Below are 22,389 nucleotides of genomic sequence, written 5' to 3' on the forward strand. Positions count from 1 at the left end.
ACAGAAACTAGACTCCATGACGTTTAATTCTTCTAGGTAGTTGAAAACGAAAGTTTACCTGTAAGTAAAATTTTTTTTTTAATCTGTCAAATGCATAACTACTTTGACAGTTAAAGGATTGTGAATAGAAATAAAGTCAGAAATGCAGCTTAGGAACAGAGCCACTCACCCGTCTCACTGTGACTGAAAAGCCTTTCCCGCAGGCCATACAGTTTTGTACTTCATTGTCCTCAGCCCATTTTCTATTCAGTGCTTGCGTATGTTTGATCTGTTAAAAAAAAAGTTTCAACAAATTATACCACATTTTAAAGAATAATGGATTATTTCTACTAAGGTGTCAGATATTTATAAAATTTTGCCTATATGCAACACTGAATAAAAATTTTAAAAAGATATACTGTATTTTGGTCAATTTCCACTTGTCAAAAATAGTAGCACTCATAAATCTGAATAAAACTAAAACAGACAAAATAAAGCTAAATAAGATTTAATTCCTAAGAAGTATTAGTAATTTCTAGGCTTTGGTGATTTCACCTTCATTCTAACCCTAAGATTCTGAGTCCCTCCTGGATTCTGAGAATACACACAGACTGCTTCTTCTTTAACACACCCGGACTTATCCATCTCTTGGTATTCTTGAATTTTGTAATTCTTCCCTAGTACAGACAATTCAGGAATGGCATGGATCTCTAACTAATCTGTGTGACTCTGAAACAAATGAGGTTCCGTTGGTTTTATTTTACTTTCACTTTTTTGTTTTGCAGTGCTAGAACACAGGGCCTTGCAGATGCTAGGCAATGGCTCTTGAACTACAACATTGTCCCTGGAGGTGAAAATATGTTTTTCGCTGAGAGGTCAATTTTAGACTAAGAAACCGCCTCAAGTTACTAGGGGACTGACCTGAAGAGACTGGTTTTCCCTGCCTAGCTCCTGCACTGCTGCGGTCGTATTATCCAGCTTTCTTTGCAACTCTAGTACTTTGGTCTGAAACTTTTCTATTTCTCCTTCTCCTTTAAGGCATCTGGAATAAATAGTGAAGAGACAATTAATTTTTTAAGAATCATTAATGACCCTTCTCAAAAACAGGTAATAGACTACATTAGTAATTTTAGATATATATTAATTTTTTTTAAAAGAAATTTATTTTTTTATCATACCCCGCCTCATGCCCCCTTCTCCCCCTATGTACAAAAGCTTTGTTTCCATTTCTTCCTTCTATTTTCACTTTTTTTCTTGTCTCTTCCTTTCTCCCTCTCTCCTCCCTTGTTCCCTTGCCCATTTGAACACTCTCTTCCCATTTCCCAACATCCACTATACATCTCAGTTCTTATTTCCACATTCAGTTTCTCATACCAAAGGAATAATGTGCATTTAAAACATGTGTCTCTGATTTATTTCACTTAAGAGTATGGTCTCAAGGTCCATTCATTTAGCTATAAATGTCTGAAGCTCATCCTTCTTTATGGCGGAGTAGTACTCCATTGTTTAAAAATACCACATCTTCTTTATCCACTCGTGAGTTGATGGGGATTTGGACTGTTTCTAAGTTTTAGCTATTACAAACTGTGCTGCTATAAATGAGTGTGCATATATTGCTGTGGTATAATGCTTTTAATTCTTTTGGGAAGATACTAATAAGAGGTATAGCTGGGTCAAAGGGAACCTGGATTGAACTTGGGACCTTGAGCTTGCAAGGCAGGCAGCAGAACCACTGAGCTAAATCCCTGGCCCTAGTTTTAGTTTTTTGAGGAATCTCCACACTGATTTCCAAAGTGGTTGCACCAGTCTGTACTCCCACCAGCACTGAAGAAGGGTTCCTTTTTCCCCACAACCCCTCCAGCATCTGTTATATTAATTTCAATGGATTATTTTAAGGGTTAAATTTTAGATGGCTACTTAAATATGTGCTGAGATTATACATCTTTCTCTTTTAAAAATGTGGAATATGACAAATTTTTATCCCTTATTATAGAAATAAACTGACTTTACTCAACAGCAATCACCTTTCTAGTAGTGCTCTCCTTTCATCTTGATTATTCTGAACCGTGGCTTCTAACACTGCAATTTCACCCCGTAAGTCATCCGTTTGTTTCTCAAGCTCACTAACTCTCCGTTGACTTGACTGCCACTCCTTCTTTACAGTGCCTAAATTTTCATTCAGTGCTGTAATCTGCATGGTAAGCTTAGCCTCATTTTCTTCATGTTTCTTCATTCCTACTTCCTTGTCTTTTATTTCGGAATGCTGAGAAAAGAAAAAATGGGAAGAAAACCTGTTACAAAAGTACTATCAAATAAATGTGAATTAATTATTGAATTTAAAATATCAGCAATATAAATATTGCTTCTTTAGGAAAGAAGGCAGGGAAATATATTTATTATACCCTAATAAAACTGATTTCTAAACACCCGAATAACTTGAATGGGCACAAATGCCACAACAGTGAAGCAACAGTTAGCAAGCCTCTCTTACGACCAAGCTGAAGTGACACAAGCTGAGATTCTTCTTTCTTCCACCAAATCAGAGGAAGACACACATGGTTAGGGATTACAGGATGCCCTAAAGAGAAAGCTGGCATTTCCTTATGTCTTTCAATACATCCTTTAATTTCTCTATTAACCTGCTAAAGAACAATGCAAGGCCTTTGAATCACTGAACTAAAATTGGAAGTCTTCAATTAAAAACATTTAGCCATCAAGTTATCTGGGAATATTTGGAGTTAATTCAATAAAGGAAAGCCAGATGCTTCCCATTTGGCATGGACAACTTAGGGAAGGAAAAGCAGACTTGTCACCGTAATTCCTAACTAAAATTTCCATTCTCCCTCACCAATATCCACTTTGACCAAACAAACGAGCTTAACATGATTATATTTTATACTCTATACTTCAATTTATCTGGTCATGGGTTTGTTTGGTTCCAGCACTAAAAATGTTTTAAAATTATATTTCAATTGAATTTTTACTTACGTAAACCAAAATAAGATTACAGAATACTTCTAATCACATGTCAGCTATCTAAGCAAATCAGACTTTAAAATTAAAAGGTTAAGAAAGCATTTCAAAACTTGTACTAGAAAAGTCTTTTCCCTGGACTGATTTAAACCTCTATTACAAAGCATATTTCCCATCATTAACTCACTGACCAGTTTAGCTTCCTTCTCACTAAATTCTTTCTTTAGTTCATCTTCTTCCTTTTTCATCTGCTCTTTCAGCATCTGCTGGTTTCTCTTCTCCTGCTCCAGAGCCGCCTTCAGGGAATCTACTTTTCCTTGAAGTTCTAATTTCTGTTGAATCAAAAGCTGTTTTGAATCCTTGAGATTTGTTATCTCCTATTGAAAAGGCCAAGATATAAATCATGCTTACTGGTAAATATTCAAAAGGCAGCTGAATTTTATGCAGTTTACCACAGCAATGAGTTTATTCCTTTTATGCAGTTCTTCAAATTCAGTAAACAACTGGTTAAAAAGGTACAAGATTATTTACTTCTTTCTCAGTTGTCATTTAATTCCAGTGATATCTGGAATGCACATGTTTTGATTCTACACCAGTATGGGGGGAAAATCTCTACTCCCTACTTTTCCTTTCCTCACTTAACAAGCATTTATCTGTCATCATCTTGGTATCAAACGCTGTGTCATGTTCTGAGGACACAGGGAATTGTATACATTCCTGGATCTCAGGAAGTCACATCCAGAGGAACAGAAGGACAGGAGATCATAAATTATGATGCAAAATGCTAGGTATGATGATAGATATAAAAGCTATAACAAGAGCTCTCAAGAGAGAATCTAGTCTTTTTCTAAGAAAATGAGTAACATTTTATAAAGCAAACAATAAACAGTCTTCAACTGATGTCCTATGCTTATAATAGATACAATGTAAAAAGAAGAGATTAAAGAATTCTAGAAAAGTGTTGCAAAAACAGACTCCCTTAAAATATTAAATTCTTGCACATCTATGAGCATAATTTTCTAAATAACATCAATCTTCATTACCATTTCAATGAAATCTAAACTCTTACTTTGCTTTATTTAGCAATCTGATAACAAAAGTAACATTGCTTCAATGTGTGTATAGATAAGTAAAATAGTATTCTGGCAAGAGTATTTGTTAAAAAAACAACTGGCCTAACAGAGTAGTTTTTCTGTCAATCTCTTTAATGTATAAGTTTAAAGAACAATAATACAATGTAGACAAAAGGAAAATGATTTATCTAACATACCTTTATACTTTCTTGTTTGTGGGACTTCAGTTCTTCACTTAATTTAGTGATTTGTTTTTCTTGTCTACACTTAATTTCCTCTATCTCTGCCAATTTAGACTTTTCATTCACTAGTTCTTTTTCTTTCATTGACTGTAAAAAATAATGACTTATTAAACAATAATTTTAAAGCTGTTGAAAATAAAAGTGGTATGTGTAAGAATATTGCTACTCTAAGACTCAGAATTTAAGTCAGAAGTGAGAGGGGTAGAGGAAAGGAAAGAAGGGAAAGGAAAAATTATGAGATAAGAAATAAATGGAAACAAAACCTTTGCAAATACGGAGGGCTGGAGGGGTTGAAGGGAGGGCAAGGGAATGGGGAAAAATAAGATCCAGGATACATCATGTAAAGGTACAAGTTCCCAATGATGAATGTGAATGTACTGTATACCTAAAATGTACCAATAAAAGAATTTAAAAGAAAAAAAAGAATTTAAGTCAGAAAAACAAAATACCTTTTCTTTTTGCATATCTTGTAGTGTTTTACTCTGTTCCTTCAACTGCTGCTCTTTCTTTGCTGAATCCTGCTCCAAAGTAGCTTTGGCAGTCTTTAGTTCTTGGATCAGTTTATTCTGGCTTCCAATTTGATTTCTGTTTGAAATCAAGTCTTCCTGTGCTAGAGAGAGCTTCTCTTCTACAGACTTACAAAAAAAAATCCTAAATTATTATATGTCATTTTAAGCAAATTTCAACAAAAAAATAACAGCTAATATAAATATTATGGAAAATTAGACATAGTAATGTATCACTTCAACAATGAGGACAAGTTCTAGACACTCTTGTTTGCTGATTTTGTCATATGAGCATCATAGTGTCCTTCCCCAAACCTAGACAACCCAGCCTACTCCACATCTGCCGCAAACCTGTGCAGCATGTTACTGTACTGAATACTACAGATAAAATAATGGTATTTGTGTTTAGCATATCTAAACATAAGAAAAGTCCAGTAAAACTCTAGGTGATAGGAATTGCTCACTTCCATGATAATCTTTGAGAGCACTTATTTTTTTTTTTTTTTTTTGGTACCGGGGATCGAACTCTGGTCCTTGCACTTGCGCAGCAGGTGGCGAAACCACTGAGCTAAATCCTCAGCCCCTCCAGAGACCACTATTGTTTATGCAGTCTGTCACCAACTGAAATGTCATTATGTGGCACACAATTGTATTATATAAAGATAGCATGTTAGTCCTTTCAGTAAGACCATATAAAAGAGAAAAAATCTGGAATATTAATTCCCATGCCTATGGAAAAATATTAATCATATAAAATTTTCAGCAAAATTGAAATAATTTTAAAACTTCTAGAAAAAATCTAAAACTCTTTACTCAATGCTCATCACACCTTCAACACTAACTAGGTGTTGTGAGGCATATCACATTAGAAACTGTATCCAATACACTCAGTAAACAGGTGAAGGTATGGTTGGAGAAGGACAGCAGGAGATAGACAAGAAAACAATTTAAAAAGAGATACAGTATATGTATGTATATATATGCATAATATGTAGAGTAGGCTCTGTGATATGCCTTGCCATGCTAAAAACTTTAAAAAGTAAGTTTACTCAATTTAGAATTAACTCAGTAACTCAATTTAGAATTATTTCTGATATAAATTAAATTTTTAATGGCTGTCAGTAGAACACTGACTCCCTTAAGGCTTTTTCAGGTAAGACCTAAAGTTATTTAGTTCTTTATTAATCAGACAGCCAACTGTTTATTGTGTACATTGCTAAGGCATAACAGGAGGGTATAAGATGGTCCTTAACTTACCACCTGTGAGCTAAGTAGCCTGAAAACCAGAATAATCATGTAAGTAGAAATTGTTCAGGGTAGTAGAATACCTATGTGCCAAATGCACAGAAAAACAATGTGTGCAGGACCCTCTGTGGAGTATGGCTTACAAAAGGCTCCAGGATACATGTGGGAATTGACCTGTGTGGCACAAAGGGTGAGAGAAATTTTGCATGAAAAGAATAAAATTTGCAAAGCCTAGTTGTTATGGTTTAAATGTGAAGGGTCTCACAAAGACTATGTAGTAAAGGCCTGGATGCTAGCTGATGGGCTCTTGAAAACTGATTGCATCATGAGAGCTCTAACCCCATCAGTGGATTAATCCACTGACGGATCCATAATGTGCTAGTATTACTAGGAGATGACAGAAACAGGAGATGGGGCCAGCTTGAATGGACTAGGTCACAGGATGTGACCCTGGGGAATATATCTTGTTCCCAGTGTCTTTCTCCAGGGTCTTCCTCCAGTTCTTCCCCCTCCGCCCCCTGCTTCCTGGGTACCATTAGATGAAGAGCTTTCCTCTGTCAGACCCTTCCACTATGCTATTTCTGTTTTGCCACAGGCCTAAAAGCAATGGAGCCAGCTGACCTTGAACTGGAACCTCTCAAACTTGAGCCAAAATAAACCTTTCCTCCTTTAAGTTATTATCTCAGGTATTTTGTCACAGCAATGAAATGCTGAATAACACCTTAGTCCATCAGTCTATGGCAAATGTCATTAGGTAATAGTGGTCCTAATCTAATATTAAAGATTACCAAGGCTTGTGATAGCCTAGAAAGCAATAGTATCCCTAATATTCCAAAATATTTCTAAATGGTCTACAAAAAATTCAAAATGTTCATGGTTTATAAAATTTTAAATCCACAGCCTATAACATATTAAACTTACAAAACCCAATGATTAGCTTTTTATGGTCAAACTCAAATTGGACTGTTCCATGAAGTCCTTTTTGAAGGTGCCAAAGTGTATTACTCTACCTTGCCTCTGAACATCCATCTATGCTGTTCCGTGGTATACTGCTGTGCATTTTACGTGTTGTTATCTTTCTTATTGTAGACTGCTGTTTTAGCTTTCTTGTTGAAGATGTTAACTTTGTTAACTTTGTCTTGCCTTATAACCTCCTTCTCCTAGTCCATGGCTTTGCTGGAATTATCGTTAATATATCCATATCCACTGCAATAGGTGTTTATCCCTCAGTGGACCAACCAATTTTGCCAATCACATTGTCATACCCCAGCAAAAGAGAAGTTTTGCAGTGTTTTGTGTTAGCCATTACTTTTTATCTATTTAGCATGTTTTCTCATTCTTCTTGCAAAATAAAGCCTTTACAATTTTATTTGTAAATTACTTTTTCTTGGTGTCTGAAAAAATGGTATAAGATGTGGTACTAGACTAGAAGATTTATATTTAGTTCCAAACTTATTACCCTAGAATTTTCATTTCACTCAGAATGTCAAATCCAACTTCTGCCTTTTCTGAACAACAAAGACTAGCATACAGCACAGCCAACTTAAAATATCCAGTCAATAAAGTATTTCATAACTGCTCCAGCAGATGGGGCTAATGGCTCATATCAGGACAGGCTACCTTCTGTCCCTCTGGCAGCTGGCGTGCAGGCAGGCTTGACTTTAGTAGGTGTCGGGTTACAGAACTTCTGAATCTCTGCTTCTCTTTTGTAAGCAACACAGAACATCACTGCAGCTCAAGAAAAGTAGCGATTGATGGCTATCTCTTACTTTGGTCTCTAAATACCACTTGAACTTCTTTAGGATTTAAACTTTTTTTAAAATTAATTTTCTAAGTAGTTCATAGACTTATTTTAGAAGCATTCATACAGAATTTATAAAAAATTTATTTTGTCAAAAAAAAAAGTCTAGTGAAATGGTGGTAAAAGAAAGAACAGAGGGCTTTGAATAAGAACTAAAATCTAACCATGGTTCTGTTATTGCGTAGGACTGGGTCTACCCTCACCTGTAAAAGACAGGTGTCGAAAACAGGGTTTATCCAAGGCCTCTTGGTTGTCAGATGCTGTGCCAACCTGTCCCTCTGCTTTCTCTTCTTGTTTATGTTTACATTTGAATTATTCTGTCATGTACGAAATTATAAGTGTACAATGAAGCTTACAGGCTAAAAATTGTTGACTTAGTGAAAGTTCATTTAAGAGCTATATGTCCTGTTACTAGGTTACACTCTGGGTAAATGATGTATCAGTATGAAAAGAGTGATTTCCAGAGGACTGTTACATCAATCATTAAATTTCATCTCTTCTACCATTCAAATATTCTTCAAATTCACCCACTTCTCTTCATCCTTACTGTTACTATCAGCCCAAACACCATCATTTTGCACTTGGACTGCAGAGTGTCCTCTATATTCTGTCCTGTTCCCACACACTCCACTTCTTATTCTCCTTACTCTCCTTACTCTCCTTACTTTCATTTGCCTGAAATACCAATCTATGCAACTCCCTTCCGTGGTTCCTCATTGCTTTTAGGTTAAGTCCAGATTTTTCCACAAGTCTTCCTTGCCTTACAAGTGTTGTGAAGAAAATAATAATAATTTAACAGCACCTAAATGTCAAGTGGTATTTTTTATTTCTATAAAAAATCTATAAATATGGTTTCCTATTTTTTCTCACTAATTTTGATCTTTTGATCTTGCTATATACAATATGTTTAAGTATATATTATTGGCACTATGCAAAATTTTCTACCCAATCTTGTACTTCATTAAATCATTGATTATCACCGACTCCCTCACTCCCTGCTGCCTACTTTTCTGCCCTTTATTTCACCTCTGTCCCTCATTCATCTCTTTTATTTCATCTTCTTTAACTTTAGTCCTAGTTCTAACCAAACAGATTAGATTCTGATTACTCAAAATTTATGAAGAAAGATAATGTCTTAACTAATCTCTCCATTATAGTCAACCCAAGCTTCTTTAAACTATGCCAGGTTAAGTTTCCTAAAAGAGTGCTTTCTTCCTTTACTTCTCTGCCTAGACTCTTCACTTGTTCCTCAAATATAAAATTCAACTGTCTTTGTCAGGCAACAGATATTTCATGATTTAGACCTAACCTTTTAACCCATATTAGACCAGCACTTCAACAAGACAACCATTAACTGTGCCCTCCTTTGCTCACTTCCATGGAGGCCACTTTTCTCCAAAGTGCCCCAGAGTGAAATGATCTTGCTCAGTCCTCTCTGCACTGTACACATGCTTCAGGACCTTGGCAAGTACTATCTCCTTTAGAAAACCTTCCCTACAAGAGCCTATGAATAAAATATATACATTGTGTTTCTAAGACATCTTAATATTTTGTGATTTTCAGTAGAATTTTTCAACAGTGTACCTTAAAGTAAATTAAAAAAACAGGAAAAAAACAGGAAAGAAACAGAAAGCATGATATTTCACCTCCTCATGGCCGGGGGTGAGGGGGTGCCCCACACACAGACTGGCTGAATCTTCTGTGAGAAAATATCAATATTCATTCCATTCCTTAAAGAACTGATACCTTGATGTTATATAAAAATAGTTTAACCTTTTTCCATATCCATCATTTAATGTGATGCTTTAGCTAATCAATAAAATACTCAGAACACAATTTCTATGGTGTTAGATAATTAAAGTTAATTTAATTTGAGCTGTAATCTCCTAATTTTAATCAGCAGGCATTCCAGTAATCTTGAGAAGTTGATAAATTTAGAAAACTAAAGTCAGTATTGTCTGACAAGCAATTAAAAAAATTGTTTACATTTTTCACAAGTAGTTTACATTTAAAACTCCTTAGTTTTAACTAAGCCCAGTTTTGAAGTTATTTTCAAATAAAGACATCAAAATCCTTAGGTAAGTTAATAGTGTAACAATTAACATATGCACCAAATTATAGAGATAACATTTTTAAATGCCCACGTTTATGTACATCAGTATTTCCTTACAATAAAAAATAATTTTTTAAAAACATGTTAACCCAAAAGTAGTAATTTAATATGAAAAAATGTCATATTTCACAAAACTAACATTCCTTTGTCCATCAGGGCTCAAATGAATCATTTAAGGAACATCTACAAACAATGTACTCTACCTTAAGATCTTGCCTCGTGGCTAGGAGTTCAGACTCCTTCCCATAGAAGTCAGATTGAAGCTGTTTTAGATTTTCCTGGCATTTTTCATAGGTATTTTGTAATCCTGATATCTTTTCTTTCTCTGCTGCAAGTTCCTGGGCTGCCTGCGCTGACTGTTGCTGTAATTTATTCTCAAGCTCTGTCTGAAACATACAGTAGTTATTTAAAACAGCATGCACATAAAAACTCAGTTACAAATACAAAATGAAATTCACACAACTAAGAAGATTCCTGAAAACAAGGTGAAGTGCATTTATGCCCTAAAAATCCACTTTGATAAAGTTACTTACTTTATACTTATAAAGTGAAAGAACTATAAAATTCCACACACCTCAATTTTAAAACTATAAAATGCAAAAGCAATTAAGTGAAGAGAAAAAAAGCTCTTCTCTGGGAAGTAGTAAGTATCAGGTTTCAGGAAGCAGAGGAAAACCATATTCTGATGGAAGATGCTGCGTTAGGTGCTCAGAAGACATATTTTAAGACTGAACTAAAAGAAACTTCATGAAAAATTAAAACACCATTAGCGTGTTGTGTTGATGTAGACATTTTGTACTCTTGGAAATATAAGAACACCTTAGGAAATTCCTACAGGTCATATTTATTAATAACAAAGTAAGAAAAAAAGTCTCACAAAGGTCCAAACTTTTCTAAATTCTACCTTGCCTTAGTTTTATTTTATTTTTATTTTTTTGGTACCAGGGATCGAACTCAGGTCCTTGCCCTTGTGCAGCAGGTGGCAAAACCACTGAGCTAAATCCCCGGCCCCCTTTCCTTAGTTTTAAAAAGATTTGGAAGATACACAGATGTTATCACACAATTAAAATATATACATAATATGAAAAACAAGTAGCTGGTATGGTGGCACATGCCTATAATCCTAACACTTGGGAGGCTGAGGCCAGCCTGGACTATGTAGTGTTTTCAAGGCCACAGGGAACTACACAGTGAGACCCTGTCTCAAAAACAAATGAAAGAAAAGAAAAGAAAAGAAAAGAAAAAGAAAAAGAAAAAGCATGTAGCCTTTAAAATAAATACACTAAGGGCTGGGGATTTAGTGCAGTGGCACCATGCCTGCCTTGCAAGCGCAAGGTCCTGAGTTCAGTTCCTGGTACAGGAAAAAACAAAACAAACAAATAAAATAAATACACTATCACAGAAGTGGAGAGTAGAATAATGGCTACTGGAGTTGGGAAGGGTAAGAAGAATACAGGGGATAAAGACAAGCTGGATAATGGGTACCAAAGTACAATTAGACAGGGGGGAATAAATTCTAGAGATGTATAATACCACAGAGTGACTATAGTTTATAACAATTTATTATGTATTTTATATAGAACTAGAAGAGTTTGAAATTTCCCAACACAAAAACATGATAAATGTTTAAGCAGATAGAAATGTTAATTGCTCTAATTTGATCATTAAACACTGCATACATGTACAGCATTATTGCACTATACCCCATTACACTACATCCACAATTGCTATGTCAATTAAAACTTTTTAAAATAAAATAAACATATTTCTTCAGTGACACTGCTGTTGAGTTTCAGGTCTATAAGTGTATATACACTTAGGGCTGGGGATTTAGCCTAGTGGCACCATGCCTGCCTCAAAAGCGCAAGATCCTGAGTTCAATCCCCAGTAAAAAAAAAAAAAAAAGTTGTATATACACTCTGTCCTTCAAAGATCTCAACGAGGGCTATGATTTTAATATTTCTTATTTACAGTAGCTCTCAAATTCATCTCTAATTGAAAGATAAACAGATACCTATCTCAAGTAGAACACTTAATTTCTGACAACAATCCTAACCATCAAAAGGCTACTTGTGCCAATAAATGGCATCACAAACTACTCATGTGCACAAATTCAAACTGACAGCTATCCCTAATTCCTCTGTTATTCTCCATCTAACCTATCAAGTCTTGATGACTCAGGCCTGGGATTTAGCTCAGTGGTGTCATGCCTGCCTCACAAGCGCAAGGTCCTGAGTTTGATCCCTGGTACCACAAAAAAAAAAAAAAAAAGGCTTGATGACTCAACTTCCAAAAGATATTCCCCAGTTATTCAGTTCTAACACTTCAGTTTTTTCCATCATCATGTACTATCCAATTCATTCCAATAGTTTTCAATACCTTCCCTGTTTTCTCCTTTATTTCCCTTTAGTCAAAGCACAACTCTGTTCAAACCCTCCAATAGATTCTAATTATCCTTAAAACGAAGTAAACCATTCTGTTCTCTCATAAACCTGGGTACACGCTGGAGGTGCACACACTATGGGTATAAGGACCCTTGGTGGGTCATTTATTCTGCTCCCTCCAGTCCGTGTCAGCCAGGGGTTGTCTGTCCACTGCTAACTTTCAGACTTTCCCATCTCTGGAACTCCTGGTTCCCCTCTCCCACCTTGTGCAGCCCTCTATGATTCTCACAGCTTCTGAGTTACAGAGGAAGTTTACTTAGTTAGCACAGGCTGTTTCATCCCCACTCCGGACCTGAGCGGCATGAGCACCTGAGTTTACGTGGGACTTCTTATTCTAGCTTTTCCCTCTTCCGTATTTCATTTGCTTGTTCTCCCACTCTGAGTTTAATCTACTAGTTAATATCTCTGTTACCTCTTATGAGGGCATTCCAGCTGACCTCAGTGAGTGCCACAGAGCTCTGTCACACCTCCAGTTTTCCTCATTCAATTATAAACTACTTGAGACTATAATATCCTAAGGTGGCACAAACCTGTAATCCCAGCACTCAGGAGGCTGAGGCAGGGGGATCACCATGAGTTCAAGGCCAGAATTACAGAGCAAGACGCTGTTTCAAAAAAGCCAAACAGGGCTGGGGATTTAGCTCAGTGGTGCCGCCGGCTGCCTCGCAAGCACAAGGTCCTGAGTTTGATTCCCAGTACCCGCCCCCCCCAAAAAAAGCCAAACAAACCACCAAAAACCTCATATCCTATTCATTCTGTTTCCGTATTAGGTTTGGAATAAAGTTGGTACAGGGACTGTTGGCCTACAGTTAACCTGCATGTTTATATTTTACAGATTTGAATATTTGTTTCACATGTGTGTTTTATATATTTGTAAACACACATGCCCTTCCTCCCACTCAAACATTACCCTTTTCCTTTCCTGTTTCCCTGTGGCCCAGTGACAGTGACAGCTCTGTCTGCCATTGAGTGTCCGCCAGGTACAAGGACACTCTGAGATGACAGTGTGCTGTACTCTGGGTGACAGCCAACAACTGTCTGCTTCCACACCGTACTGGCCACAGTACTAGCTACTTTGAATGTGCTGTCTCAACCATTTCAATAGTCCTATAACCTTACTTTGCTGAACTCAGAAAGATGAATCACTTCCCTGTGACCACTAAACTAATGTGCATCCCACGGAATTTGAATTCAGATCTCCCTGGCTCCAAAACTTATCTTCTTTCATGATGCTAGAATGCTCAACAAAACAAAACTGTCCCTGCCTTACAATGATTCTCCAGTTACTCTAAATTCCAAGTCTAATTAAAAAATATTGGCTATGTACTCAACACTCCCCAACACTGCCCTTCTCCATGTCAAGAAGTATGTTCCTGATTTTGCAACCCATTACTCATATAAAAATGAACTACCAATAAGAACACTGTCTCCAAAACCCAATTATCATGTAGTAAAGGTGTGCAAAACACAGGCAATAAATACTACTAATAAATATGAATGAAATCTTAATTGTAACAACCAATATAATGCCAAGGGGAAAATGCAGTAATAGTTGTACTTTTTAAATTATGATGCTATAAAAATGAAGTTCTTGGGAATATTTGTATGTGAAGATATCAAAGTGTGCAATATAATATGCATTGTGATAATTACATTCTGACTTTTGATAATATATAACATACAGGACAAACTAGTTGACTCTTGCTTCTGTTAGGAAACTATCCCTTTGTAATGTAGAATAATAGTTGTAGAACACTGTTCAAAATACAATGTGTATTTATGGTTTTCTAATTTGGATTCCTTTTACTCTAGGAGTATGACAACCAACTCTTAATGGTCTGACAATGGTTAGCATATTCTAGAACTAAAGAGACTACTTCTCTCTTCTCTATGGACCAAATAATATGCACATGCCAATAGTGGGGGAAACACTTTATATTAAATATTTTACATTAAATACAATCAACTTTTACCAACTGCTATTCTGTACAAGCATTAAAACATATTTAGGAATGAGTAACTGATGTTTAATAAATTATGTATTTAACATTGGAAATGGAAAACATTCTGATGCAGCTAAAAATATGAGCTATAGTATAAGAAATCTGACACTACTAGCTGGCCATGGTGATGCATACCTATAATCCTAGCACTTACGATGCTGAGGCAAAAGGACTGCTACAGGTTTGAGGCCCACCTGGGCCATCCAATGAGTTCCAGGCCAGCTTTATTTTATAAAAAGGTACTTTCATATTTATCAGACAAATAACTATTACTAGAAATTAAAATAAGAATTCCCTGACAATATGGTTATGGTGAATGGAAATTCAGACATGGATATTTAATCACATGATCAAACATAAGTTAGAAAATGTTGAGCACATATAAACATTTGTGATACAATTCATCTGTTTCAATCACATTATCATAATTATCAACATTTTCTTCCTATGAAAAGTAAACAAATTTCTTATCAATACCTTCTGTGAAATAGCAATTTTGACTTCTCCTTGGTGTGCTTCTATTTGCTTTTTCTTCTGTTCAATCAATTGCTTTAGCTCTTTTATGTTCCCCTGAAGTTGTTGCTGTTCTTTTTCCTTTTGTTTTAAAGTACTTTGGGCCTCTATGACTTGTTCCTTAATTGAATTGAGTTCCAATGTCAATTGATGAGAAGCCTAAAAGAAAAGAAACCTTTTGAAATTTCTTTATTCATTAAAAAGACATTTACTGATGGGCGGGGATGTAGCTCAGTGGCACTGTGCCTGCCTCACAAGCACAAGGTCCTGAATTTGATCCCCGGTACCACAAAAAAAAAAAAAAGACATTTACTGAGTATGTACTAAATGCCAGCCACTACTGGTGGTAGAAACTACTGGGTCTGTTGGTCACAAATGATCAGTAGTTAACGAAAGAGAAATACTTCAGCACTCATTCTGCTTTCATAACTGGCATCACTCACTAGTAGATGACATGCAAATTAATTTTCATTATTTGTTTAATCTTGCCTTCCTTTTTGGCTTATAATTATGTATTTAGAAAGAGTGATACATGAAATGGATCAGTATACCTTTGTATCACAGAGAATAGGAATGTCAACATTGGAGTCCATACTGCTGAAACTGTCTATTCACTTTCAAGAATATTCCCAAATGCTACTGAGCTTGTTGGCCACAGCTAATCAGAAAGAATAGCTTTAGGTATGATAAAAATAAAATTTCTTTTAGCAAACATTTTAGTATAAGTCTATGACACTAAATTACACTACATAATAGTTACCTCATTTAGAGATTTGAAACCTACTTTGCCACTTTGTTTTCATACTCTACTAGGGTACACTTCCAGTCATACAAGAGTCACACCAAGGTTCCTCCGTGGCCAAGGAAAACTATTATTTTCTGCCTTTCCAGTCAAAGTCATATATTCATGACTTATGTATATTTTATTAATAATCTACAATTACATTTGCACATTTGACCATACTAGACTACTTTTCACAATGTTTTCAGTGCTATACAGAGATGTCTCAGCTTATCTAATGCATAGCCAAATATTTCTGCGCAAAACAGAGGTAAAGAGGTGTAACAATAAGCATGATTACATTATAACAATTATAAAATAATATCTAACATAAGAGTATTTATTTTGTCACAGTCAGCATTGTGAGCACTTTATAGTAACCCATTTATTTCTCACAATAACTCTGAAACACATTATTATTATTATTATTATTATTACTATTAGCTCCACTTTATTATTGAGGAAAATGGAACACCAGGAAACTAAGTAACCTTCAAATATAGCAAGACAGCATAACTAATAAATAGCATAGGCAAGATACAAATTTGGATGATTTTGGCTCAGTCTGGGCACTGAGTCACTATAATTTGGCCACTTCCATGGCCGGCATCTATGGTCCAAATGTCCTGTTTCGTTGAACAATCAGAACTCAGTGACATCAAACATTTGTCAGGACTATACTTGATTTATCAAATCAGATTTTCTAGACAGCTGCATGCCTACACTGCAGCTGCTAACAAGTATGTCTCCAGACAGTAACAATCCTATATTATATACATGCATTTTCTCATTTACTTGTGTGTTCCAGCTGGAGAGCAACAGAAATATCTCTTATTACACAATCATTATCAAATATATCATTAATATAAATGTCCATCAAATAAATAGCCCTTAAAATATCATTTCTATGGAAAGTCTATTTTAATTTTTCAGTCGTAATAATGTTCCTTAACCTAGAGTATCTAATTATAATGCTCTGGATAGTTGTTATCAATTATTTTCTGTTGTTATTAATTATATTTCTTTATTTATAGCTTTTATTTAAAATGAATTAATATTAAGTTAATGATAAGACACAAAAAATAAATATATATATAAATATATTTTTTTATTCCATTCCATTTCAGAGAAATAAATCTTTGACCTATCAGGATAAAATGTTTTGAAATAAAAAGGCCTTATTATACTTTATATATTTATGTTACAGTAAAGATAAAATCTTACCTCCCTCTCTTTTTCAAGTGATTTCTTCAGTTCATTCTGTTCCTTTTGTGTGCTTTCTGTCTGTATTTGAAGTTGATGCTTTAATTCTTTGCAAGTTTTTTCCTTAAAAAAAAGAGAAACCATATTATACAGAAAATATTTATAACTTTAAGAGTCTGTTTTATAAGCTTAGTAAAATACATGCAAATAAAGTAAAATCACTGATGAGTCAAAATGGAATAGAATCACCCATTTCAATAATAAAAATAGCCGAATGTGGTGCCAAATACCTATAATCCCAGCACCCAGGAGCCTAAGGCAGGAGGATCACCATAAACTGGAGGTCAGCCTGGGCTACACAGTGAGCACAGGGCCAGCCTGAACTGTACAGCAAGACATTCTCAAAAAAACTAATAAACACAGGCAAATACAGGACTATGCTATATTTGCTAAGAGTTTCTTTAATCAACTAACAGTTATAATAAAATAGAGCTGGAGATAGAGCTCAGTAGTAGTGTGCTTGCCTAGCGTGTGAGGCCCTGGGTTCCATGCCCAATAATGAAAAAAGTATTTCAGACAATACTTTAGAACACTGTGGAAATCACATTTTCATATCATACAATTATTTATAATTAATAAACTTGTCAAAAAATAGAACCATGGGCTACAATAAAATGGAAAAAGCCAGGCATAGTGGCACACACCTGTAATCCCAGCACTCAGAAGGCTGAGGCAGAAGGGTCACCATGAGTTCAAGGCCAGCCTGGGCTACACAGTGAATGCAAGGCCAGCCTGAACTACACAGCAAGAGGAGGGGGTGGGAGAGGAGGAGGGGGAGATTTTTTAAAAAGAAAATGTTAAACCAATAAATTAAAAGGTAATCACACAACTGAAGAGAGAAGGTATACAGACGAAATGTTTTCTCCAAACATAATGCAACACATACTAATTTCACATGTGTTTTACACTACTAAACAATTTCACTGGCCCTCATAATCAGAACAGAGGAGTTTTATTTTTGCTTTACTCTGTTATTTTGCATTAAAACATTTCTAAGAATTAATTCCCCTTTAGGCATTTCCTGAGACTCTAAATTTTTCTCCCTACATTTTAAATATGTTTTATAATATCTCTAAACATGGTATTGTCTGGGGTTTTAGAATATTAATAATCTAAAAGCTTATAATACCAAAAGTAAGTTATTAAGATCTTCTTTGGAGTACATAGCAACTCACTCGTAGTCACACACTCTGTGGAAATGTCCCCCAAAACAAACATGCTGCAGTCTCTCCCAAAAGCTAACATCAGACCAGCAATAGAAAAGGACTGTTATATTCAACCGGAAATATCCTCAGCCTCAAGAAAACATGCATACACATACATGTACACAAAACATACCAGCATCTTAGATTATCTTTTTCACAGATTAAACAAGCCCAACTCCTTTCCTCAGAAAAACTATTTTAATGTAGGATGCAAACAGTGAATTAAGCCCCCAAAAGTCGGTTTATTTTAAAGAAGAAATCACTTCTAACTAAGAAAGTAAATGCAGAAGGAAGGGAGGGAGAAGAAGGGGAAGCAAAAAGCATTAAAATGTGTTCTGCACAAGTACCAACTCCCTGCAGTGAATGTAAACGTTATGCACCTCAAACATGCACTAAAATGTTTTTTTAATTTATAAAAGAATGTAAATGTAAACAACTAACCAAATCTAATATAGCAGCTTTTCCTTTCTGGTTCTCCTTTTCAAATTCACGTTTGGAATTTTTTAAGGAATCAGATACTTTTGACAATTTGTCTTTTGCTGTAGAAAGTTCTGTCATTAGCATTTCTTTCTCCGTTTTTACTTCCTTTAGTTCGGTTTGTGCTGTTTGAATTCTGTTATTCAATTCCTCTTGCTGCATCTTTATATCTTGACTTAACTTTTCAATTTCTTGTTTCAGGACAGCATTTTCCTCCTCTTCCTTGGCAAGCATTTGCTTAATAGTTTCAATGGTTTCAGATTTTTTCAGTAAATCTAATTTTGTGCTGGATACTCTAGATATTTAAGAAATAATTTTTAAATGTGATTCAGAAATAAAAATAATTTAACTTCATAAAATCACAACAGAAAAATGCCTTAGAACATCTGATCAAATCATTTACCAGTTGTAAAAAAATTTTTTCAAGTCAAATAAGTTAGTAATAAAACCAAAACCATCTAAGCCTCCTGACTTAACTCAGTCTTTTCCACAATAACAGATCCTCAAATAAAATTATACATTGCAGGCCAATGGGCTACCATAGCCAGAAAAGGTTTTCCATGAATCCAAAACAACCTAATCAGTATGTTAGTTTCCAAGCACAAAAAGAACTCTGCTTCTTTCTTGAAAATATAAAATATGTTACATGCTTGGTAAGTCTTAAACACTAAAACATTTAAGGTTAATATAGGAAAAAGAAAGAAAATTTAAAATATAGCAGGTTATATAAGTGATTTTTTAAAATCATTTGTCCCTTGATATTGGTTTTATGCAGGAGAATGAATAAGCTACAAGAACGTGGAAGAAATAGCTTTCACAGAGTTAAAATACAGACTTCTGTTTTCATAAAAAATTAAATTATGCGTATCACACAGTAAAGACACATACATTAAAAATTAACTAATTTCAAAACCAAATGCAAACTAATAATATTTCTAAAATGCACACTATTTCCAATATATAAATTTATAATGAGGGGGCCTGGGATTTAGCTCAGTGGTTTTGCTGCCTGCTGCTGCGCAAGCGCAAGGACCCGAGTTTGATTCCTGATGCCAAAAAAAAAAAAAAGAAAACTTAAAGATTTTTCCTTTAAAAAAAAAAAATTTATAACCAGTATAAATTCAACAATATGTTAAAGGAAGGTTGTTTAAAGATGTACAAGTGGGCCAGGGATTTAGCTCAGTGGTTTCTCCACCTGCTGCGCAAGCGCAAGAACCCGAGTTCAATCCCCGGCACCAAAAAAAAAAAAAAAACCAAACAAACAAAGATGTACAAGTCACATAAAGTTGAGTATTAGCACAATATCAGAACTTCATTTATATCTTGAAATTTTCCAAGTTTTAGTCCCAGAAACATGCTCATGGGATGGACTATGCTACAAAAATAGAAATGATACTGAAATTCATTAGGTTCATAGTGTATCACTCTGATTTTAAAAGTTTAAATAGAAAATTTTATCATTTTACCATTTAAATCTGATTAAAATTTTTGTAAGGGGCTAGGAGTATAATTCAGTGGTAGAGCAATAGGTTCAATAGACAGCACAAAACAAAAATAAAAAATAAAAAAACTCTAAAACAACCCTAAAACTTGGACTATATTTACTCACTGTATAATTTAACTTTCTCTCAAATAATTACAAAATCCTAAGATTGTATGATTCAAAGAAGATGAAAGAGAAATAAAGGTTTTCATAGTCATTGTAAAACTTACTTATTAAAAATAAGTAACTAAAGTTAGAAATAGAGCCACAATCAGAAGCTAGAAATTTTAATGTAGTATGTCTTTCACAGAAATTGATAGATCAATCTGAGGAAAAAAGATCCAAAAGAACATCATCAACTACCTGACCTAGCTACCATTTAGGACACAGAGGTGGCACATGGAAAAAAACTATCTAAGATAAATCATATACTGGACCTTATGAAAGACCTCATTTCAAAGGTTTGAATTCTACCAAGCATGTTTTCTGACCACAACAGAATTAAATTAGAAAACAAAAAACATATCTAGAACAGCATCAAACATTTGAAAAGTAAACAATATACTTCCATACAGTACTTTGAAACTTGGGTGTGTCAAAGAAGAAACCATAAAGAAAATTAGAGAATACGTATATTAAAATTCAGAGTAGTGAAAATGCATGGCATTTCACATTAAAAAGCTATTTTAGAAAAACTAAACCCAAACTCAATCAAAGGAAAAAATAAAGATATGTGGAAGAATGAATGAAATAGAAAAACTGAACAAAAAATCAATTAACTCTAAAGCTTTTTATGAGTCTTATAAAATTGATAAATCTCTAATTAGAGCATTATAAAATATGACAAATTACCACTATTAATAATAAAAAGGAATGTTATTATAGATCCTATAGACATTTAAAGTGTAGTATTATGCCAATAAATCTGAAGTTTAGATGAAATGGACAAATTCACTGCAAGATACAAATTACCAAAGTGGACTCATGAAAAATGAGAAAATTAGAATAACACTGTATCCATACTTTATTTATTTAAAATTGAATCTAAATGAAGCAGCCCAAAGAGAAATTCAGGCCCAGCTTGTTCACTGATAAATTCCATTATACATTTAAGAAGTAATTAATATTCATCACATACAAACTGTCAGAAGTAGAGCAGGATGAAATACTTAATTCCCTTCTATGACCAGTAATTCTAATAAAACCTGATGGTGATACTGAATAACCTTAAAAACAAACAGCCTTCATGAATGCATGAAAAATTCTTAATAAGGTAGAGCTGACCCTTAGCATCCGATGGGGTTTGGTTCCAGCACCCTCACAAACATCAAAATCTGCAGATGATCCAGCTCTCCATCTAAAGTGGTGTGGTTAGAAATGACCTCTACACAGTCTCCTGTGTACTTTAAATTACTTCTAGATTACTTACACTACATTATATAATGTAAATGCTATATGAATAGTTGTTGTACTATATTATGTAAGTAATAATGACAAGTAAAAAGGTCAGTATATGTTCAATATAACCACAATTTTGTTCTGAATATCTTTTTTTTTTCTGAATATCTTTGATCCTCAGTTGGTTGACTCCACAGATGTGAAACCCACAGATTGGAGGGCCCACTGTATTACTAAATTAAAACAGCAACATATAGAAAGACTACTACAGCATGGTCAAGTGGAATTTATCACATGAAAGCAAGGTTGGTTTACTACAAGAAAACCAGTCAATTGTAATTCACCAAACTAACAGAATAAAGAAAATATATATAATCATGTCATCAGATTTAGAAAAAGAAGTTGATAAAATTCAGGCAAAATTATTTTTAAAAACATTAAGAAAATTAGGTATAGAAGGAAACATCCTCAGTTTAATAAAGTAAACCCAAGGAAAACTTCTACAGCTAACCCCACACTTAATGGAACATTATTTCCTGCCTAAAACTAAAAAGGACAATGATGCCTGCTTTAAAATTTACATTCAAAATTTTACTGGAGGTCCCACCCTGCAATAAAAAAAGACATAAAAGACCTACATAGTGAGACCCTGCCTGAAAAAACAAAAAACAAACAAAAAAAAAAAAAAAAGAAAGAGAGAAAGCAAAATGGGTATTTTGTTGAAAACAGACTGACCCAAATTTTATAAGTTTCCGGTTTTTTATACTGAAAGTAACCTTAGCCACATTATGACAGCTTTATTTTTCATTCACATTAATATTGGTTTATAAAGTCAATACAAAATAAAAACTTTATTCTTTAAGGACTGTAATAACAAAACTGAAATCTTA

General features: G+C 34.5%; 1 protein-coding gene across 8 annotated transcripts in view; it reads right to left on the reverse strand.

Moving 5' to 3' along the window:
* Eea1 (early endosome antigen 1) overlaps positions 1–22,389 on the reverse strand; it is a 196,659-nt gene that overhangs the window by 4,068 nt on the left and 170,202 nt on the right. For 7 of the 8 annotated variants that reach the window (XM_087192594.1, XM_021258475.2, XM_013072298.3 and 4 more), the window contains 10 exons: positions 18,583–18,913; positions 16,898–16,999; positions 14,857–15,051; positions 10,136–10,318; positions 4,717–4,902; positions 4,223–4,354; positions 3,144–3,329; positions 2,004–2,242; positions 901–1,021; positions 170–268 (listed from right to left, as the gene is read on the reverse strand). In XM_087192594.1, the coding sequence (XP_087048720.1) occupies positions 170–268; positions 901–1,021; positions 2,004–2,242; positions 3,144–3,329; positions 4,223–4,354; positions 4,717–4,902; positions 10,136–10,318; positions 14,857–15,051; positions 16,898–16,999; positions 18,583–18,913 (1,774 nt within the window). The remainder of the gene's footprint in view (positions 1–169; positions 269–900; positions 1,022–2,003; positions 2,243–3,143; positions 3,330–4,222; positions 4,355–4,716; positions 4,903–10,135; positions 10,319–14,856; positions 15,052–16,897; positions 17,000–18,582; positions 18,914–22,389) is intronic. The other variant, XM_021258473.2, reaches the window with a different exon arrangement.

Source organism: Heterocephalus glaber, unplaced genomic scaffold (assembly GCF_053883595.1).
Source record: "Heterocephalus glaber isolate CG9 unplaced genomic scaffold, H.glaber_assembly_v1.0 deba00001572, whole genome shotgun sequence".
In the NCBI taxonomy this organism is placed as follows: Eukaryota; Metazoa; Chordata; class Mammalia; order Rodentia; family Bathyergidae; genus Heterocephalus; species Heterocephalus glaber.